The 20,900-nt window shown below is 38.7% G+C and overlaps 4 protein-coding genes across 5 annotated transcripts; 2 read left to right on the top strand and 2 right to left on the bottom strand.

Moving 5' to 3' along the window:
- The first annotated feature begins 334 nt into the window (after positions 1–334).
- LOC137194361 (ATP synthase subunit g, mitochondrial-like) lies at positions 335–2,556 on the top strand. Its single transcript, XM_067606211.1, has 3 exons — positions 335–472; positions 1,644–1,804; positions 2,352–2,556. The coding sequence occupies exons 1-3, from the start codon at positions 421–423 to the stop codon at positions 2,448–2,450; spliced, it is 312 nt and encodes a 103-aa protein (XP_067462312.1). The 5' UTR covers positions 335–420; the 3' UTR covers positions 2,451–2,556.
- A 33-nt stretch (positions 2,557–2,589) lies between these two features.
- ift22 (intraflagellar transport 22 homolog (Chlamydomonas)) lies at positions 2,590–4,925 on the bottom strand. The gene is made up of 5 exons (XM_067606210.1): positions 4,627–4,925; positions 3,639–3,721; positions 3,392–3,478; positions 3,059–3,261; positions 2,590–2,975 (listed from the first exon to the last, which is right to left on the bottom strand). Exons 1-5 carry the CDS (start codon positions 4,663–4,665, stop codon positions 2,827–2,829), a joined length of 561 nt encoding a protein of 186 aa, XP_067462311.1. The 5' UTR covers positions 4,666–4,925; the 3' UTR covers positions 2,590–2,826.
- A 104-nt stretch (positions 4,926–5,029) lies between these two features.
- On the top strand, positions 5,030–12,600 carry LOC137194359 (outer dense fiber protein 2-like). 2 transcript variants are annotated; one of them, XM_067606207.1, is made up of 17 exons: positions 5,030–5,108; positions 5,452–5,626; positions 5,742–5,865; positions 5,979–6,110; positions 6,315–6,389; positions 6,738–6,809; positions 6,901–7,017; positions 7,106–7,291; positions 7,409–7,518; positions 7,625–7,760; positions 7,981–8,091; positions 8,587–8,691; positions 9,144–9,302; positions 9,759–9,859; positions 9,977–10,139; positions 10,501–10,626; positions 10,809–12,600. In XM_067606207.1, the coding sequence occupies exons 2-17, from the start codon at positions 5,454–5,456 to the stop codon at positions 10,980–10,982; spliced, it is 2,064 nt and encodes a 687-aa protein (XP_067462308.1). In that variant the 5' UTR covers positions 5,030–5,108; positions 5,452–5,453; the 3' UTR covers positions 10,983–12,600. The 2 variants fall into 2 exon arrangements, with proteins under 2 accessions (XP_067462308.1, XP_067462310.1); XM_067606209.1 differs by lacking the exon at positions 9,144–9,302.
- Positions 12,601–13,564: 964 nt separating this feature from the next.
- Positions 13,565–16,491, bottom strand: LOC137194358 (CCN family member 1-like). The gene is made up of 5 exons (XM_067606206.1): positions 15,779–16,491; positions 15,453–15,666; positions 14,950–15,300; positions 14,610–14,803; positions 13,565–14,423 (listed from the first exon to the last, which is right to left on the bottom strand). Exons 1-5 carry the CDS (start codon positions 15,818–15,820, stop codon positions 14,121–14,123), a joined length of 1,104 nt encoding a protein of 367 aa, XP_067462307.1. The 5' UTR covers positions 15,821–16,491; the 3' UTR covers positions 13,565–14,120.
- Positions 16,492–20,900: the final 4,409 nt, after the last annotated feature.

Raw genomic sequence — 20,900 nt, 5'->3', positions numbered from 1 at the left:
TCTTCCAGCGGCAGATAACAATCGTTGAAGCAGTCAGTATGCTTTCATTGTTTAAAGTCAGAAACATACAAGGCACTGTACTGTCACTGACAGCACTGACTCATTTTAATTGAATTTTGTCTCTTTTAATATTGATGAAACAACGTAATGATCCATTTTGTCTTGAAGGTACTGTATCGCTACTTTCACATGACAGAAAAATAAATTGTGCCTCAATTATGACACAGATTTGTATTTTTATTTATTTATTTGTTTATTTCAACCTTTTTTTTTCTTATATGCCCTTTTATTTTGAAAATACGTGCACGCGTCTTCGCATTTTCTCTTAAAATGTATTATTTTGAAAGTGTCAACCCGGAATTTCCTCAAGCTACTTTTCCTATTTCTTCTTCTTCGGTGTCCTGCTGGTAACGCTTCATAATGGCGCAGGCAGCACAGAAGCTGATCGCTAAAGTGCCCTCTTTAGTCGGTGGTAAGATTATTCATTTTTGTAAAACAAGTATAAAGTAACGCAACGTTAGCAGAGAAAACTGTGTTACTATGTTGTTACTTGTAGTAACTGTAACGTCACGTTAGCCGCACAGCTGCAGTGTGACCTCTGGTAACTAACCTCAAGTGTCTTTTACTCTTCTCAGCCTCTGCAACACGTTTTGCTCAAAAAGTTGTGATAACTTTTCTTTAATCGACATGGTTCAGTGGCTTTTGACTTGTCTGCTTCTCAACTACTGTCAGTGTTTCTGCAGGATTCACCAACTTATCATTTAGACTTTTCAAAGACATTTTTATATCACCAAATGCAGTTCAACGGTCAAAGTGTGAAAGACACCAATAAAAACCATTAAGGATGATAAGGGCTAGAATTATTTATCAAGTGCAATGCGAAATAAATGTAAGTTTATTTTAATTTATTTCACATTTTTGTCATTACCTCCTGGCAGTATATAACAATCATTCCCAATAATACAACTAACTATTAATCATGACCTGGACGTGGTTAAGAAGCAGAAAACAATGGATGGATAGATTAACCAATTAAAAACAATTAATTAATTTAAGGTCAGAGGTCTGGAACAATAGAATTGGGGAGTTTCCAACCAGAGTTTCCAAAAATTACTAGAGATGCACCGATACTGATGTCGGATATCAGTCTGATACTGACTCAAATAGCTTGGTCAGGTATTGGCTACCATTATTTTAATAAATATCTACTCAGTAAATTTATATCTATGTATTTATTTGTTACTTTTTCTTATACAAAGCTGGTAAAGTAATGTTTACGTCAAGCCTGGTGTTGCCTTACACATAAAAGAAAGATCCCAGTCTCTTCCACACAGTGAGACACAGTTTATCAATTAAACACTGGTATCAGATCAGTTCTCTGTATCAGTCGATACCCATCGGTATCAGGACTGAAAAAGTTGGATCAGTGCATCCCTAAAAATGACATTAAAAAAACATTTTATAACTAACATCACTGCCTATGACAGGCTAGAAAAAATATTCAAGACCTTTGAGAATGAAATTGAAGACTTTTAAATACCTTCTAAGGTCTTTTTTTAGGAAACTTAAATCAATGCATTTTAAGACTTTTCAAACATGTAGACACCCTGTACCTAAGACAGTTTGTGTTTTATTACATGCAGCCGCTGTCACATACTCCAAACCCCGACTAGCGACCTTCTGGCACTATGCCCGGGTGGAGCTCGTCCCTCCATCCCCTGCTGAGATCCCCAAAGCCATAGAGGCCGCATCAGGCCTCATCAAGAGCTTCAAGGCCGGGCGCATGGGACAAACCACAGTAAAGGTGAGTCCATATAAGTCTGAGAATTGTGTGGTTTTCACTGTTAAGTGTCCTGTGTGTCCCTGTGTTTAAAAGTCATTATTACATGACTGTTGATTAGCTTAATTCTACAGAAAGTAAACCTGGATGAAGTAGAAATAAACGGATACTTGATCATTTGTAGGGCTGTAGTCAACCAAAGAAAGTCTTGGTTGACTAAAATCGTACATAATCTTCAACTAACCGATTGGGGGTGGGGGGGGACTACCATCTCAGTTAGTCCAGGGGAGAATTAGTGGAAAAACACCACAGTGACATAAAAAGATTGATTTGAAAACATGTCAGGTGATTTCTGAAGTTAACAATTACACAAATGCAGGAGATGAAGTGCATTAAAATGACCTGGATGCATGATGAGATGAGTTAGTGTGTGTATTCAGAGTGTGTGTACTGTGGATGATAATTGTATGCATGCAAAGAGATTAATTTTGCAATCTAAAATAACGCTTTCTCAAATTTTAGGGACTAAAGTTTTCTTGAGTGAAATCAGATGTTTTCTTTTCTTTTTTAGGATGCCTTAAGAAATGGACTTGTGACCACTGAGGTGCTGATGTGGTTCTACATTGGCGAGTGCATTGGCAAAGGAGGAATTGTTGGATACAACGTCTAAATATGGGACTGCTCTTTTTTTTCCTTTTGCACTTCTAATCGCCACATTCTCAACAACCTGCACCAAATTTTCAATAAATAAACAGATGTCTATAATTTGAAAAGTATATTTTGTCTCTTGAGAATTTATTTACAAAGTATAAGCAAGTTTGGTTGTATTTTATTCACAAAAGATTTACAAAATGTAAGACAACAATAATGAACAAAAACAAGTAAATGTGGGGAAATATTTGCTATATTGAGTTTTTGAAGATGTTATGCTCAGCTGACTGACAGAAAGCTGTATAATTAATAACTTATAAATGAGAAGTGTTTATGAATGTCACTTAGAGATTGCAGATGCTAACAAACATCTTCCTCATTAGGCTGCATGTTTTCTATGTAATAATAGACATCTCCTCTTGCTCTCGACTTTCCGAAAGCGTATTTACAACTTTTCCCAAGTATCTGCAGAAAGCTTGCCTCACGTCCTCTGGTTCCTCCTCCAGGTTGGAGTGAATAAGTGGAAGTCTGCTCAAATGCGAGGCTGCGTCAAAAAGAATTAACTTGTTAGCCGACAAATTATAAGCATAAGTCATACAACACCTTTGTGACTTGCAATGGGATTACCTAAAGGCAGCCGTCCTTCTTCTACTGCGCTGCCGGGCTTGTGATGAGCCATCAGCAGACACTGGTTGTCCTGCAAACTCTGGGAGGAGATGAACATTGAATGCCAGGTTTCTATTTCTTTGAGGTGACTTGGAACGTCTGGATTAAAGATGATCACCACACCGCTGGAGTCCTTCATGAGTGCAGGCCAGCATGATTCAAATCTGTATAAAGACAGTGCGCTTTATCTGAATTAGCGAGCACTAGAAATAAAACATAAATGATAGATAGAAAACACTTCTTCTTTTATCACAGAGGATAACTTTCAAAATATGTTGGTGATTTTTAACTTACTTGAAATCCCCTGAACAGTCCCAAAGTTCAACCTCACATGTCTTGTTGTCACCACTGCCCTCGGGTTGTGATTCAAATTCTAGTATCCTTGAAACAAGAGAAAACAGCTAAGTGAAAGATTTTATGATAAATTGAAACTGCAAGCACTCTGTTAGATGATGTTATCTCCATCGTCTCGAGGCTTTAATGAGTTGGGTCAGATGTCTGTACCAGGTGAGAAGCAGTAAAGTTGACACAGGTTTTGTACCTGACTCCTTGAGTAGGTCTGTATTCGCCTCCCACATTTTCCGTTGTGTCTGAGAGAAAATTTGCAAGAACCGTTTTCCCACTCTGAAAGACAGACAGAGTTTAGAATCAGTACATCTACAAATATACACTCGGAAAAGGTCCATTCTTCTCTACTGTTTACTTTTTCACATCCAGATTAATCTGTGCACATCTGTGCTTTTTCTGTTGCAACAAGTCAAAATGTCTACAGTAAGAAAGGCCTATTACTACTACTTACTGACTGTCAGGCTGTTAAACATCCTTTACTTAATAAAAGTAGCAATGCCACAATGTAAAAAAAAAAAAAAAAATACTCCATTACAAGTGAAAGTCTTGCCTTGAATATGTTAAAAGTATCAAAAGTAAAAGTACTCATTATGCGGGAAGAACGACATCTTTCAGTATTATGATATTATATAGTATATAGATTATTATTAATGATGTATTAACGTGTAAGCAGCATTTTAACGCTGTAACTGGTCACTACTTTATAGCTCATGGGTAACAATGCATTTTACAGGCTGATTTTACGTTTTTATGTAAAATATTAACCCACAAAGTAACTAGTAGTTGTCATATAAATGTAGCTGAGTAAAAAGTAAATTTTCTTTAGAAATGCAGTTGAGTAGAAGTACATGGAAATACTGTATTTTTGCGCGCCCCCCCCATGCACACCTCAGTTAACTTAACATAAACACACATAACGTTACAAACATATATATAACTATCACACTTGATTGATTTGGTGCAAGCAAACACTTTTGGTGTTTCTAATATGTTTTGCCTGATGTTTTATCCGTTTTGACACCGAAAAAAACAGAAGTTTGTGAGCAAAGCAAAGAGTGCTGAGCATGGAAGGAGCACATTGTCTTACGGTGTCAGTATTAAAATTATTTTTCAAACGTTACCTATCAGCATCGTACAGTAAAAATAGGATATGCTGCAACAAGAGGTGTGTGTTTACTTACCTCATTGGGACCAATAAATAGTATTTTAGCTTTGAACATTTCCAGTCAACGGAGGTCGAGCATTAGCCGACCAGCTAACTTCAACGGACAAAGTACAGGCGAGCGGAGCAAGTTAGCTTAAATAACAGTTGGTTGTATATCTGAATTATGCTATGCTGATTGTTGGACACAGTCACGCAATGAAACGTTCAGAATATTCATCAATCTTCGTGACTTGATTGTTGCCCGAGGATGTTGTACCGTGATAGTAAACTTCCTTTGCGTTTCTATGGTTTCAGCCAGTGTCTCTTGATTCCTCTTTTCATTGGCTCTACGCAATATAAATCAGGTAAGTCCCGCCTACTTTGCCATCAGACAACGAATCAAAAGCGAGTAAATAACACAGTGTCATTACGTTGCCTCAAGACTAACCAATCATCTTCGACCTTTTTAAAAGGGGGCTCTTCAGTTTGGAGTATCTGCAGCCGAAACGAAGCGAAGGCGTAAGTAATATTTATGTCTTTAGTGGCATTGTTTTGGATGTGTTTATCAGACAGCAGCTAATAAACATAATGAAGGTGTCAGTGGCTTTGATGAGTAGAATTCACAGAATGCTTGCTTACCTTAATATACGCTAAACAATGATTTCTTGTCTTATCGACTTTCTGTTGCTAAGGAATAACGTTAAGCTTAGTTAGCTTGCTTGGCAACCTAGTCTACACCCTTCAGGATAATGTCCAAGCTATGCTAGGCTGTGAACGTACGTTCATTTTAAAGGTCATTTTAGTGTGATTCTTGTCCCCTCTTTATGGTTACACTAACTTGTACTGTGTGTTGTTTTGCCAGCAATGAGAAGTATGTCCCCAGAGGATGAACTCCAAAGTCCCCTCCTTGGTTTCAGCTCTACCAGGGAGGATGTCTCTCTGAGTTGTGGAGATCTAGACAGCTCTCCTGAGCTGGGGAGAAGGAGCAGGACTCGCAGTAGTCTCCTCACAAGAACCCCAGATGTTGACATTAGTTGGTGAGGCCCTAGTATGATGCATGAAAAAAAAATACAAATTCACCCATCAGCAGCTACAGGGCTTCCAGTCCAACTGATTAAACCATTTTTTTGTTGCTGTCCTGCTTTTATTTAGTCATGGAGACTATGTCGAAAGAACGAGCCCTCTCCTTAAAATATTTGCGGATGCTGAAGCAGCTGCTAACTCTGCAGCCATACAACTCGTATCTTTTAAAGATGCCATGGAAGATGAATTTGCCGTACGTTTGTTAAAATTCCCATCTATGTACTGTATCAGCATGTTCTAAGACATACAGTATGTTTTGACATTCATGGCCCTAAGGTCTAACTTCTCTTTTTCTTGTTATTAAAGGATTCAAGACAGTCTGCAACGGACAAGCGCCAAATTACGAGGCAAAGAGGACTTTTGCTGGAGAAGTTGGAGGACTTCAGACGAATAAATAAGTCAGTTAGACAGAAACTGAAACAGCTGCGAGATACAGAGGTTGGTTGCAATGCTTGCTACCTTGTATAATGCTCAGGATTATCATGTCATGGGTATAGTATAGTGCACAGAAGTACTTACTTTATATTACATCTTAAAAATATCCAGCAGCAAATGAATACACTGACTTTAATGCTTTGTTGAAATCTTTGAAAAGAGGGCAGTTTACTTGAACTTAAAAAAAACTTGTGCTTTTCCATTTAGGCTGATCGCATTGATGAAGACAAACAGATTGACAGTTTGCTAAAGAGGATCGCACAGGCTGAAAATGAAAATGAGGTGAATGTTGTTTTGTGTCGTGTTACGACAATACAGTTAGTTAAAAGAGAGAGAGCTTTATATTAAGCAAATCAAGGCACCATCCTGGTGGAAGATTTATTCTGTGCAAGGGGTTAATCCGCTCATGTGAGGTTAATTCCTTAAACTAAATAGCGCTTTGGACAAGTCAGATGGTAAAAGCTGAACAAATTAACACATCACAGCCACATTTGGTACTAAATAGATACAAAAACCAAAGGATGTGGCATAAAGGTATCTATTGTATGAAATTTAAGCCACTTTTAATGAATAATAACTATAAAGTAGTGCAAGTTTCACATACTGATTCCTGTCGTTTGTCTTCTCAAGCATTTAAAAAACAATTTGAGCAAGACAGAAAGAAAAGTTGAGGAACTCATGGATCTACGGAGAGAAGAGCAGGTAAGTATAGAGGACGTTTTTAATATGGATGATCTTGTAAACTTGCAAAATAAGTGCATGTGAAAGTATCTGTCTACGTTGATCATCACAGGAGAACATAAAGAGTGCTGTTCACATGACCAAGTCTGTGGAGGCGACCCGTGCTCACCTGCAGGGGCAGCTACGCAATAAGGAAGCTGAAAACAATCGTCTGACTGTACAGCTACGGGTAAAAATTCATCAGCCAGTTTTTCTCTAGATGAGCTGCGTCTAGAGAAACATGTAATGATATACAATATACTTGTTGGGTTTTTCAGACTTTTGAGAGAACCATAACTGAACAGAAGATGGAAATTGACGATCTTAAAGGGACCATCACATCTCTGTCTGAGCAGGCAGCACAGGACAAAGAATCTCTCAAGAAAGCCACTCGAGCACAGAAACTGAGAGCTGAAAGATTTGAAGCTGCTGTTGAGAAATGTTACACGCAAATGAAGGAAAAGGTATGAAGTCAAAATAGCTGTGATTTTTGGTTTTAAAATGGTCTATTCTTCTGTTGAAACCAAATAGTTGAGTATCACAGTCTGACATTCAATTCTTTTTCTTTGATTGACGCACAGGATGTTCAGCTGGCCAATGCCCGCTTAGAAAGAGACTCCAGGAGGCGGCAGAAGGAGCAGATGACAGATGAGAAAGAGAAATTTGTCACTCAAATAGAGATATTGAAAAGGTTGGTCGTTTCTGTTACGCACGCCCCTTCTAGCGAACAGTAGAAATCGATACACACATGTTGCAACCACCAATTTTAACTCATGAATTTTAAACATCCAATGAAGTCAAATTGCAGACTTGACAGCGAGGCTGCAGCAGGAGAAGGACGAGCTCTCTGCAGCTAATGAAATTGTGATGCAACGGGTTGAAAAACTCGCCGCTGAAAATGGAGACTTGTGCGTCAATAATGCAACACTCAAGGTACGAGTTGCCAAACAGTCACTGCATTAATATGTTGTCGGTAATTATTCATTCAACCATTTAGTTGAGTTGTATTCCATATGCAGATTATTCTGGTTGGATCCACTTACTGTATGTTTTCACACCAATATTATATTTAAGGAAGAGGAAAGCACCATTTTTCCTCTCTCTGATTTCTTTTCTATCACAAAAAATTATTTTGATCTTCATGTAATTGCAGACATCTGTTGATCAGTTGGAGCAGCAGCTTGCTGATTGTGAGGCTGCCCTGGTAGAAGAGAAGATTGTGTCTCAGAAGAGGAAACATGAAGCTGAACAGAGCCAATACCAGGTTGACATATGCTCGTTAATTTTATTGTTGTTGTTTGTTTTTTTAAGAACTCTTTATCTTTTTGGAACCCATTTTCTTCTTAACAACTTTGAGCTCCAAATCTAGGTAGGACAATTTAACAGTCCAGCAATGACTGGCGAGCTCTGTTGTAAACAAAGACTTATTAGTGTTTTTTGGTGACCATAGATTCTAACTTCTGAGTAAATTGAAAACAGTGTAGCTAAGAAAGAATCAGACATCAATTATGCTTTATTGCCAGGCAACTGCTAATCCTTTTGATGATACAAATTAGTCATTTTTTGCTTTTCTAACACTGTTTTCTAGCTTTAGTTTTTATTTGATCCTTTGTTTGTATGTGCTTCTTCCTAAAGAAGTTAGAATATGCTTGAATGTGGTCTGTTGGGTGTTTGATTATTATGATTAATAGTACTTCATAGTTTTCAACTCTAGGCAAGAACACAGCAGATTTGATTATACTCTGTATTTTTTTTATAGGTTGCAGAGTTTCAAGCTCAGATAGACACTATGAGGATAAAATATGCAAGTCTTTTACGAGAGACAGAGAACACTCGAGATGGAAAAGATACAGAAGTTGAGAAGGTAACGTCCCACATCTTCATATAACAGTTTTTTAAAATTATATTTAATGCAAGCTCTATTAATATGCGCCAAGCTTCATGACTACCACCGGGTATATTTAACACTATTTTTTTTATTTTAGGTGGCAAATTTCTTTATCTTGCTATTTTCAATAACAAATTCTAACAGCAATGCTGTTCTTTTTCCAGTATGCAGCACTGTTTCACCTGCTTTTCGCCAGATGTTCTGTTGCTTAGCAGCATAACACACTTGCACGGGGACCTGCATTTGTTTTAGCGAACTACTAAACTTCCTCATGGGGCAACACTTCAACTAACAATGAACAAAGCTCAGCCTAAGGATGATTCTCGGCATATTTTATACACATATTTACAGTTAGGTTTGATGGATCTTTAGGCTAATATTTTGTCTATCCCAACACTCCACTCCTTCTGCCATCCTCTGGCGCCCAGGTGAGGCAGGAGCTGCAGGGGCGTATGGAGGAACTGAAGGATTTCCCTGAGTTACTGAGCGCAGCTGAGCAGAGTCTCTTCGAATGCCAGGAGAATTTGCAACGCTCGGAGAGGAAGTGCTCAGAAAAATCAGAAGCCATTAGGCAACTGCAGGTTAAGGTGTGCAACACAAGCTGTGGCGGTCGGAGGATGTAAAATGCAGTCATTTGTCTACATCTGACCACTAGGCGGTAGTACAACCCCATGTGTCTGTGGATGCCGCTTGTGTTCTGGTCCTGCTTTGAGTTGGTTTTGATGTTGTGGTGAAACTTCTCTGATTGCAGTGGACACAGTTAGGTTGCAACATCTGTGCCCACATACCCATTTGTGAGTATTTTGTGCTGTGAGTCCTTTTCAGTCACCCACATGTTCTGTTACCAATTCAAAAATGTTGAATTGGTATCTTGAAAACAGCCTGTTTTGTGTTTGCAAGATTGTGGCAAATGGTGTTAAATGGGCTGTTATTTGGTCCAGTAGTGCATGTGATGTGAAACCCTCATTTCTGGTCCATTCACCTGTTCCCAGTGCAGGTGCTATCAAAACAGCATATCTGAATTTCAAATTTGACATATACAGATGGAGAGTCAAACAAAATCGCTGAGGTCATCTGTGGAGATGAAAGACTCCATTCATGAGGCCAATTTACAACTACAAGAGAAAGTGAATTCCCTTCAAAAGTAAGAAATCCTCTCATGTTTGTTATCCAGATGTGAAATGTTTGTATCTCCTTTGATTCAGACATAGACATTGTTTGATCCTCACCTCTGTGTGTGCGTGTGTGTGTGTGTTTGCAGGAAGATGGACCAGCTGCATCAGGAGAACCTAGAGCTCGTACGGAAGCTGGCGGCTCAGGAAGAAGCTTTTGGCTACAGTAATCGGCAGCTGGATCAGCGTTCATCTGAGTGCCAGGCCCTCAGCCGGCAGCTAGAAGTAGCTTTATCAGACGTCAGACAACAGGTATGGTTGTTGTTGTTGTTAAAGCTAAAATCTTTGACTTTACACATGTTGTCACCACCTAACAAGAAATATTACAAAGCCTGTAGTATTTTTCTTTGACGTCAGCTCTTTTTAATGTGCGACTGTCGACCGGATTACTGTAAAATATCATTTATTAACCAGGTAACTTGAATGCTATTTATTTATGAGTAATCATTTGTGACATATTCATAGAAAGACACATCTGTTACGTTTTGTTACTGTACTGTGTTTTCATAAAATCCAGTCTTTGATATGCAAGTCTTTCCAGGAAAACAGGAAGTATCATGGTTCACTTTGTTAGGTAATTTCCATTTTTTTCCACTTCTTTCCACATCTGCAGGTCAATAAGGTAAAAGACCAAGCTGTTTCCCGAGAACAAACCCTTCAGACCAAAATCCTGGAGCTGGAAGCAGAGAAGAGCAGAAGGGATAACGAGCTGAGGCTTCTACGCCAGAGCAAACAGACTGTGAGTGTTGTGCTACTCAAGAACAGATGAACCAAATGAATGTTTCATAGATTCGCCAGCACGTTCACTTTGCACTCAATTTGCCCTTGATGCAAACCAAGATAGGATGTTCAGAGTTAAATCACTGTTTGTGTTTGTGTGCGTGTGTGCGTGTTTGTGTCTACGTCAATCTCCATCTGTAGGCAGAAAAACAGTTCGAGGTGCGTCTGAAAGACCTGCAGCTCAGCCTGGACCAGTCAGAGAGCCATAAGCAAAGCATTCAGAACTACGTCGATTTCCTCAAAAACTCTTACAAAACCATGTTTGATGAGGGACTGCAAACATCAAGTCTTGGATCTTCTTATTTTCTGAAATGACTAAGCTGTAATCTGTTTGCCTTTTTGAATTTTTTGGCTTGTTTTTATCATGTACTGTAATATTTACGAGGACTATTTAAAAAAAAACAATAATGGAGGCAATAATTTATGTCACTTTTAGAGGACGCAAAAGTTTACTTTTGATAGATTTGGACAATCTTTGGATATCTACTTCTACATTTGTCATATTTAGCTGACAACTGGTGACACTCATTTTTTTTTGTGTGTGTTTTGTGGAGGAAAAAAAAGATATCAGGGAACTTTGCTGTTGTTGTGATACGTCCTGTGTACATTACCCAAGAAACATTGTGTGTCTTATTGCTGTAAAAGACAAGGAGCCAGTTGCATAAATGAAGTTTAAGAGTAATGTATGTTGGTTTCAGATTCTTGAGTTAGATTAGTCTGAAGACAGTCACATAAATATTAAGAGCGTCTTATTTTGAGTCATCAGAAGCAGCCACAAACCCTCCAGCTAAAACTGGCTAACCTCAACTACAGTAAGCTGTGTTGAGTTATGAGTTAACCAAACCGAAAACAGCACTTCTTTATTGACACACTTTCTCTTTTTAAACATTTATTCAACATCTTTTGTTGTACTGATTATAGTAGGGTCTATTTACATCAGTGTGTTTCTCTAAGCATTACTGACTAATCTTCAATCAAACCGGAGTTGTAAGCCGGAGAAAACTGATGTGCGAGTAGGTGGAACTGTTTTGTTAGCTGTTCTCTTCTGCCAAGTGTCTTTATTTTACCTACAGTTCATTGTGTCTTCAGTCAGTTTTATCTCGGCCACTACTGGACGAGTTCGATGCAGCAGATAAAGTTTAGTGTCTTTATTGACTTAAAATGAGTTTGTAAGACTACATCTGTCTTTGTGCAACTGGCTCTAGATCAAACCTGTTTCTTGACATATTTTAGCTTTGTATCCACATTTTTTTAGCCATGCACACACCTAGTTATCAAATCAATTATTAACCAATGCAAATGGTGCTTGAAAACCGAGTAACAATATGTTGGTGCATCTGTTCCAGTCAAGTGAACATGTGGTACAATAAACCACCTTTTTTTTTTCATGGTGCTCCACTTCAACATCTCTGCAAATATGGGAATTTTTGAGCTCTACAATACAGAAATGCTCATTGCACTGTTTCCCTGCTGATGCTGAAAGCTTGTGTTTTGATAGTGATCGCAGAATAGATGTGTGATGTATACTGACTGTGTTTATGTTCTGATTCTCAGCTGGCCTGGGATGAATGGTGCTGAAAATCAATTGTTTAGCTGTCAGGTGTGAAGCTCATGCCTTTAGGGCTGCAGACATAATTACCAAGATACATGCAACACTGGGATATTTCCAGACTACTTAAAGTCTTATTGCTGACTCATTCTCAAGCTATTGAGATGGACGTTTTTATATTTCCAAGGCTTAGGTACACATGAAAAAACAGGTACTGTGGCACGAAAAGATGTGTTGTTATTTGTTGAAGAAGTTCAGAATGTCCTAAAAATTGGGAAACCGTGTTTGTCTTTTGCTGTACTTGGATCTTGTCCTGCTGTTGTTGCTTGAGTTGTGCTCTCATACTGTATCTATTGTAATAAACTACCAAGCGTCCAGACCTCAGTAAGACTCTGATGTGTTCTTGCAGCAGACGTATTCCCCCGAGTGAGCACTGCTCCTCTCAGGTTCTCAAAGACAAAGCTCTATTGTGCTCTCGGTCAGAGGATGGAACCATTTCATCTCTGTGTGCGTCAGTACCTCTGTTTTTCCCTTGCTCTTGTTCTCACTCTCTTGGTCTTGCCCGTTTACGTAATTCTGTTGATCATACTTTGGGAATTTGCTGGGTTTTTTTTCAGCTGTTTGCTGGAAAATAAGCTTGCATCTGACTTTAGGCAATTTGGTTGGTGTCTGGATTCTGTACCATCGTGGACACACTGTGAGCTTATATGCTTATTGGGCTCAAATGAGTTAGATGACCCATTTGTCTTTTTTTTTTGTGCAAATTCTTGTTCTGCTTATTATCAAAAACAAACAGAGCTTTCACTGTTGCATATATTAAAAACATTTTCTAGGTCACATACTGGAGGCTAATTGATGTACTTCTTTCAGTGGACAGTGAAACCCTGCATATTTGCATTCACATAAAGTCTACTTTTAGTTAGACTTAGCAACAAGACATCAATCTGCAATACTGACTGTATTTCAGATTCAGGATTGTAATGTTTTAATTGATGTAATATATCTCCGTGGAAAGTTTAGATTATCTTTGTAAGCCCATAACTTTTTAACAAAACACAATTCTGCAGCTTGTGCCCATTTCTGTCCAACAGCAGGAAAACCACTCCGAGGTTTACATTACAGTCACTCCCCAAACTACTCACTGACATGTAGGTCCTCTCAGAAATGGGTCAGCCAGATGCAGCAGACACAGTATAGTTCACTTCCAACTGAAAATAGTTACAATAGACCCTAGAGACTTTTTCCAATTATTGCAAGCCATAAGCTTTAAAACTTTTGCTATTTTCCCAAAAAATTAAATAATTAGACAATTGCATTTTTTTATGTATTTATTTGTGAAAAATTAAGACATAAAATTGACACTGTGGCAGTTAACTGGCCTATTTACATACAGTGCAGTATGTGTCCAGCTTTCAGTCATATTCCAACATTTTACATAGATAAAAAAAAAAGTGTAGAGAAACTATATCAAACCATTGTTTATGTACAATGCCCCATGGTTAAATATAACAATGCATAAACAGATAATTTCTTATAAATAATAAAGAATAAGTATAACAAACCAACAGTAACAAGGCGACATATTGTGTAATGGCGTATTTATTAGCTGCCATGTGTATTTCTACATCATTTCCATGTTGCCATGTGACATGTCTTGTCAAGATAATGTTAAATATGTAAAGTATATATATACATATATGAACAAATTTTAGTTTAACTAGAAAAATAAGAATTCTCACAATGTAAAATACTGGCTTCACAAAGAAGCAAAAACACAAAGCTCCAATGTTATGAAGCAAAATCATGAACAATACAGTTCACTAAATTCATCCTACAGATGTCTACCTCACAGTGCAAATTTCACTTAATGTTTCTTCTTTTCCCCTTAAAACTTTGCCTTCCCTTTACATTGTCAGTTTGTGGATATCATTGAAAAGTCTGTAGAGAGCGGGCGGCTTTTGATTGCTGCCGGAGCAGTCGAGGTCACACTTGCAGGACTGGATCATCATCACCATCTTGCTGAAGGTCTCCCCGTTTTTGCACCGGAAGCGGACAGGTAACGTCTGGGTGCGTTGAGGCCTGCAGCACCACCCATCAGAACAGGACCCGCAGTACCTGGGCTGGAACTTTTTCAGGCTTCGACAGCCTGCATGGGTTAGTTTAACTGGACGGCTTGCTTTTTCTATGTGTTTACATTTCTGACCATTCTGTTAGAGAGAAGAGATCAAAAGCATGTGTTAAATGTAACCTGAGAGTCCTCAAAATGCAAGTCATGCATCAGATTGTATTCCACAGTGAGTTGCTTAGAGTTCAGACCAAAATGTGATGAAATAATCAAACTCTGTCTTTGTAAATCAAGCCTAAAAGCAGGACATAAAACATCTGGGGTGTACCTTCGTCATTTGGTTGCACGGTCGGATTTCACAGATTCGAGTCTCTTTCACCAGTTTGCACTGTGAGTTTCTGTTGGTCACCCTAGTGGACACTCCAGTGCCGCAGGATTTGGAGCAGGGAGACCAATCTGTGGTTTGAGACACACACTTGACTCCTCTGGCCAACATGTGGCTCACTGGGTGACTCCTGAAAGCTGTTGGAAGAGAAAAAAAGAGAAGAGTTTAGTAAAAAGTGGAGACATTAATTAATTGGCAGTTGGAAAAAAAATCTTTATATATTTCCCTTCTAAGTCCCACTTTAACAATGTGACCAGAGCGGATTACCAGTAAAACTGCTCACCAGGTAAAGACTTGGCTTCTCCTCTCCACAAAGGGGCCAACTCATTCTTATTGGTGAGGTCATCTTCAGATGATCTGTCTTTGTGGTGCTTTTTGCTATGTTTCTTCACCACAGAGCTCTCCATCTTTGCTTCCCCTGAGCAGACAAGTTGTTCACAGCACTGCCCCGGTACCTTGACCAGCCTGGGCTTGGTACAACCCAGATTGGGCAGCGTGAGTTCACGTGGGCACAGGGACACACACCCAACAGCACCATCCATGCAAGTGCACTGGTGCTTGCAATTTGGACGGAAGGTTTCCCCATTCTGGTAAATCTTGTTGTTGTACTCACAAGTTCTTCCGTCAGATTTGGCTGTTTTAGAGAAAAGGGAAAGAAGTAGAGTTTGAAATGAAGAAGTGCAAACAGGGCAGTAAGTAAATAAAGTAAGTAAGTAAATTCATAAGTGAGGAAGGGAATAAATTCATAAAAAAAGAACAAAGAGAGCAGAACAGAAGTCAATGTACCTCGACAGACTCCCCTTGCAGAACCATATCCACCTCCAAAGTTGCACTCCAGTCCCTTCATGCGGTCACATGGCTCTGACTTGCTGCAGTCTTCAAAGAGCTGCCGCGCACAAACTTTACAGCATCCACAGTTGTCGAGCACGAGACTGATTCCTGCTGCACATGTGGGCAATTCAGGGGGGCACTGGCAGTCCTTAGGGCATGAGGCTGACACCTGAAATCAGACACAACATCAAACATTTCTAATCAAACGTTGGCTTCCAGAAGTGGTCATCTTACAACAGCTAAACAGACAACTCATCAATGAACAGTGATGATTTCCTCACCATTGAAATGCAGAGGATCACAACAGCAAAGACTTCATACATCTTCAGAAGTTGAGGCAATCTCTCTTCAGCAAAATAATCTTCTTTCAATGAGACAACAAGTCACGGCAGCGAGATAAACTTGCTGAAATGTCGAATGCCTGCTCTCCCTCTTCTGGAGTCCCCCATCTCCTTTTATACCCTCCAAGCAGATCTGACGTATGTGCGGGCTGAAGAGGTGTCCCAAAACTATGAGAGGAATGCCTCACCACGCGTCCTCCCATCAGCCCATAAGAACTTCCCCCTCCTTTCCTCCCACTCAGCGAGCCAAGAACCACTCTGTCCAACTCCCATTCTTTCAGGGCTTTCTTTTGAGTTTAACAATGCAATTTTCATTTTTAAATCTCTTTTATAGAAATAACTCTCCTACCATGAAGAAAATTGCTTCCTGGCAATAGTTATTCCTAACAAAACACAAAATATTGATGTAGGCACTGTCTTAATTGCATGTTATGTACTGGAAACTGACAGTGTATTATTAATGCATTACATTGTTTGTGTCTAGATATGTTTATACATAATTTTGTTCCTGTTTTGCTAAATTCCACCACTGCTTTTAATCTGTTTGGATAGTTTTAAAAGTTATACATGTGCATCCTCAGTGGATTATATTCATTTTCTCTTGAGGTGTGTGAAAGTTGTCTTATGATTGTTGCTTGTATTATATGTAACTGTATTTATATAGCCTTTTTAGCCAGATCTCTCTTGATTTACCTGGTTAAATAAAGAGGGAAAAAGTACTGGTAACATGGCATGCGGTTATGTAAAGAACAAAAAAAACAGGCACATCTATACCTTATATCTGAAATATTTCATCATCAGCCACATGCATGTGAGCGCAGCCCCATAAGGGATTTAACATCAGTGCACCACAAGTTCTGACATAAATATTGAAGAAAAGCTACATATTTCTATGACCAACTGGATTTCTATCTCGGATGAAGTCTGAAATGTGTGTTTAGACTGTTGCATATTGTCTGTGATCAATGTTTGTGTTCTCTATGTTCTAACCTTGCTAGTGTTAAAAGTCATGGATGAAATTCCCATCAGTCACCTATTAGGGTGTGGATGGATTAGAGTTTGTTTGACTTCAATATCTCAAAAAGGAGACGAGAGCCTCCTGGAATGTTTGAACCCTTGGATTCCTTTGTTCAGTCTGAACGACAGCATCCAGAATGAGAAACACACCAAAAAAAGGAGAAGAAAAAGAAAACTTGAGCGATGCCTGAAGCAACATTCCACTCAGGATGAACATTGCCGGTTTCTTTGAAATGGCTGCCAGGATAAAAAGCATCCTCCTCTATCCACATCAAAGAACAATGAAAATTATCAGGGGGAAAAATGCCTTTCCTTTCATTATAACCTGTGAGAACAAGAGGCTGAGCCAGGCAGACTGGCACAGTCTCCTCTCTTATCTAACTAAGGTTACAAGGGCCATTTTGAATCGGTGCCAGCTCAGGCAGATGAAGAGCGAACAAGCGTGAGCTTGGTGCATTCACCGATGTCTGGAAATCGCTGACTGTTGTGGTTTGGAGTGGAAACTTTCCCCCCCAAAGCTGTAATATAAAGAATTTGCAGAACCATGTTAGGTAAGTGGAGCGTTAGATATACAGTATAATAGACATGGAAGACTTGGAGAGGATTACAGTTGCACCATATAGGAAAGGGCATGTTAATCCGACCTGTTGGACAGTGTTACACTCAACCAGACCTTTTGTTCCTGAAAACAACAAATGTCCCATTGCAACAGAGCAGCATGTGAGAGTTAGATGAGAAGATTTCTACCACTCTCATGTTTGTGTTCAGTACGGAGCTGAAGCCAGGAGGCAATTAACTTAGGTTAGTATAAAGACTGGAGGCAGGGGGGAAAGCTAGCCGGTGTTCTCTGGCAAACTCATAGTGATGACAAGACTGGAAGGAAGTCACTGCACCTGGCTGCTGTTTGATAAGGCATAGTCACACCACATAACTCCAATTAAATTAATTGTTGTTTTAACAACTTGTGAGCCTCAAAGGTGTCATTTTTTAAACTTTGTGCAGAGCCAAGTTAGTTGTTTCCCATTTTTGCTTTCTTTCTGCTAAGCTAAGCTAAGCTAAGCTAATTGCCTCCTGGCTCCAGCTCTGTATGGGAATAGTTTGTTATTTAAGGAGTTACACTTATTTGCTGTCTTGCCAAGTGTTAGATGAGAAGATCAATACCACTCTCATGTCTAGGAGTGATATCGATCTTCTCATCTGAGTCTTGGCGAGAAAGCAAAAAAGAGCATTTGCCAAAATGTTGAACTAGTCCTTTAACACAGAGGCATAAAAGTAGTATTAATCCTCTCATCCAATAACTTTAGGTAAAGAAACCAATTAAGCGTATTTCCCAAATTGTCTAATCATTCTTCTAACATCCATAGTAATGATACAGTTTACATTATGAAACATATTTGGAACCTTCATCTTGGGAGGTTCTTGTGATCATCATAATAAGGAAATGGGGCTTTAATCTTCATTACCCAATTTTATCTAACTAAAATTCAATCAATCCATTCAGTGTGAGCTTATTACATGTGCATGAGGGTGACTTTTAATGGCACATGGAGAGCAGTCATACTGGAAAGCCGTGTGGGCGGATGGGTGATGAGAAAAGCAGAAAAAAAAGCTAAGAAAGTCATTTTGTGACACTGTACACATTCACGGAAAATAAACAAAAGATGAGTTTCAAAATCTGTGCAGCATGAAGAGAATGGAAAGGCAGTCATAGCTCCCCAGTGGTGCTTAGTGTAAAACCACAATGGGTCTGAGACAAGCTTGTTTTGGCTGTTATGTGAGAGTAGGTCACACACTGTAAGACAGACAGGAATGTCTGTAGGGGCCGCACAGATATGATTGCAAATCCAGTTCATTACATCATTTGTATTAGTTTTCCCTTTCTTTCTGTCTCATTCCCTGCAGGGACCACTCACGAGTCTGTACACTGCGTTCGTCTGAAACTCTCTCTCACAGCTGATTCGGCATTATTTCCAGGCTGCTGTACTTCGCTGTTTGACGGAACATGACAAAACAAGCCCGACAACAATCTCCTCAGGGGAGCACCTGTCCTCAGAGGGTTTGTGGCGTATTTTGATTAGAGGGAAGTGAAAATCTTATGCAATTTTGCAATTTATTTCATGTTTACTGGAGTGTTACTTTGGTCCTTTTCATGCACTGCAGTTCACTGTGCAGTTACAAAGACAGCTTGTCCTCTCTGCTGTGCTCACTTTTCCTGCTGATCCCACAAAAAAACAGTTTAAACAGTTACTACTTATAACTGCTCCTGTCTCTCTCTTTTTTTTCAATAGGGGCATGTTTTGAAATATGCAGAACTGGCCAAAACCTGTTGTTCATGTGACACTCAAACATTGGTGGAAACTAACTAAGTTCCTTTTTCTAAATACTGTACTTGGGTAGGGCGCGGCAATATATCAATATTATAAAGATATCATGATATGAGACTATATATCATCTTAGATTTTGGATATCGTAATATCGTGATATGGCATAAGTGTCTTTTCCTGGTTTTAAAGGCTGCATTAAAGTAAAGTGATGTAATTTTCTGAACTTACCAGACTGTTCTAGCTGTTCTATTATTTGCTTTTACCCACTTAGTCATTATATCCACATTACTGATGATTATTTATCAAAAATTTCACTGTGTAAATATTTTGTGAAAGCACCAATAGTCATCTCTACAATATTATTGCAATTCCAATATCGAGGTATTTGGTCAAAAATACTGTGATATTTGATTTTGTCTATATCGCCCCAGCCCTATACTTGGGTACTACTTGAGTATTTCCATTTAAAGCTACTTACAGTAATACTTTATCCCCACAACATGTATTTCACAGTTATAGTTAGTAGTTATTTTTCAGATTTTCATAAAATATGATGCAATGTTCTTGAATAGAAAACCCAACAGTGTATAGAGTGATAAAAATTAACTCCACCTCAACAAGCTACAGGATAAAAACACTGCTTACATGTGAATGCATCAATAATAATAATGAAATAATATCATATACTGTAGTTAATAATATAAAAATCTCAAAAGGGGCATTCAGCCAACATGAGCACTTTTGATACTACATCACTCATAAAAATGTTGCTAATAATAATAATTTTTGTACTTTTACTTACTGTAACTAAGTTTTTGAATACAGGACTTTTACCTGTAAGAGTACTTTTACATAGTGGTATTATTACTTCGGCTTGAAGACCCTGCACATTCACACAGATGTTTTCAATTATTCTATCTGATTACACCTCTGCTCTGGTTGAAGCTTGGCTGGCAATGGACCATTTTCATGGTAGATATTTTGACTTGTTAAAGAAGGAAAAGGTGTAAATAACAACATTAACGATGGCTCCATTCAATAAACCGTCCTAATTAGTCATATCAGTGTGTGAGCATGCACAGTAACAGAGCGCTGGAACCAGCTCACATAAATGGAATGCAGCCATTACTAATGTTGTTCATTCCACTTGTGCTTTTCCTGCGTTGACAAGTCAAAATGTCTGACGTGAAAAGGGTCTATTACGTGAGGTCAACAAACTTAATGTACCAGTAAGAATGTTAAAGGTGTGCCACTTTAAGTGTTGCCAAAAGAGAGTAAGGGAGATGTCAATCACATACTGTCTGCCCACACCCAATCAGGCAAAAATAATTGAAAACACCTGTGTGAGTGTACTTTACACCAGGTGTAGGGTCTTTAATCAAAATATTTGTGTCACCGCAGCATTCAAAGTACCAACAATAACCAGGTAAATTAAATGAATGCACGATAACTAACAGTCCTGCAAAAAAACGCTGAAAGTCATGTTTGATTCAACTTTATTAACTAGTAATAATTATTACTTAATAAACTAGAATCACCAAAATTACCTTAAGGTTTAATCATCACCACTTTAAAACACTTCCAACAAAACTGGACATTATAACCTTCATTATGGTTTTGCAAGGTTGTTGTTAAGGATGTGAATAGGGCCCAGTATTTGTATTTATATTTATTGAGGTAGCAAAATTACAATGTGTTACAATAAGTGTTAATGAATAAAC

This window comes from Thunnus thynnus, chromosome 12 (assembly GCF_963924715.1).
Source record: "Thunnus thynnus chromosome 12, fThuThy2.1, whole genome shotgun sequence".
NCBI classification, from domain to species: Eukaryota; Metazoa; Chordata; class Actinopteri; order Scombriformes; family Scombridae; genus Thunnus; species Thunnus thynnus.
This window is presented reverse-complemented; position numbering and strand designations above follow the sequence as displayed.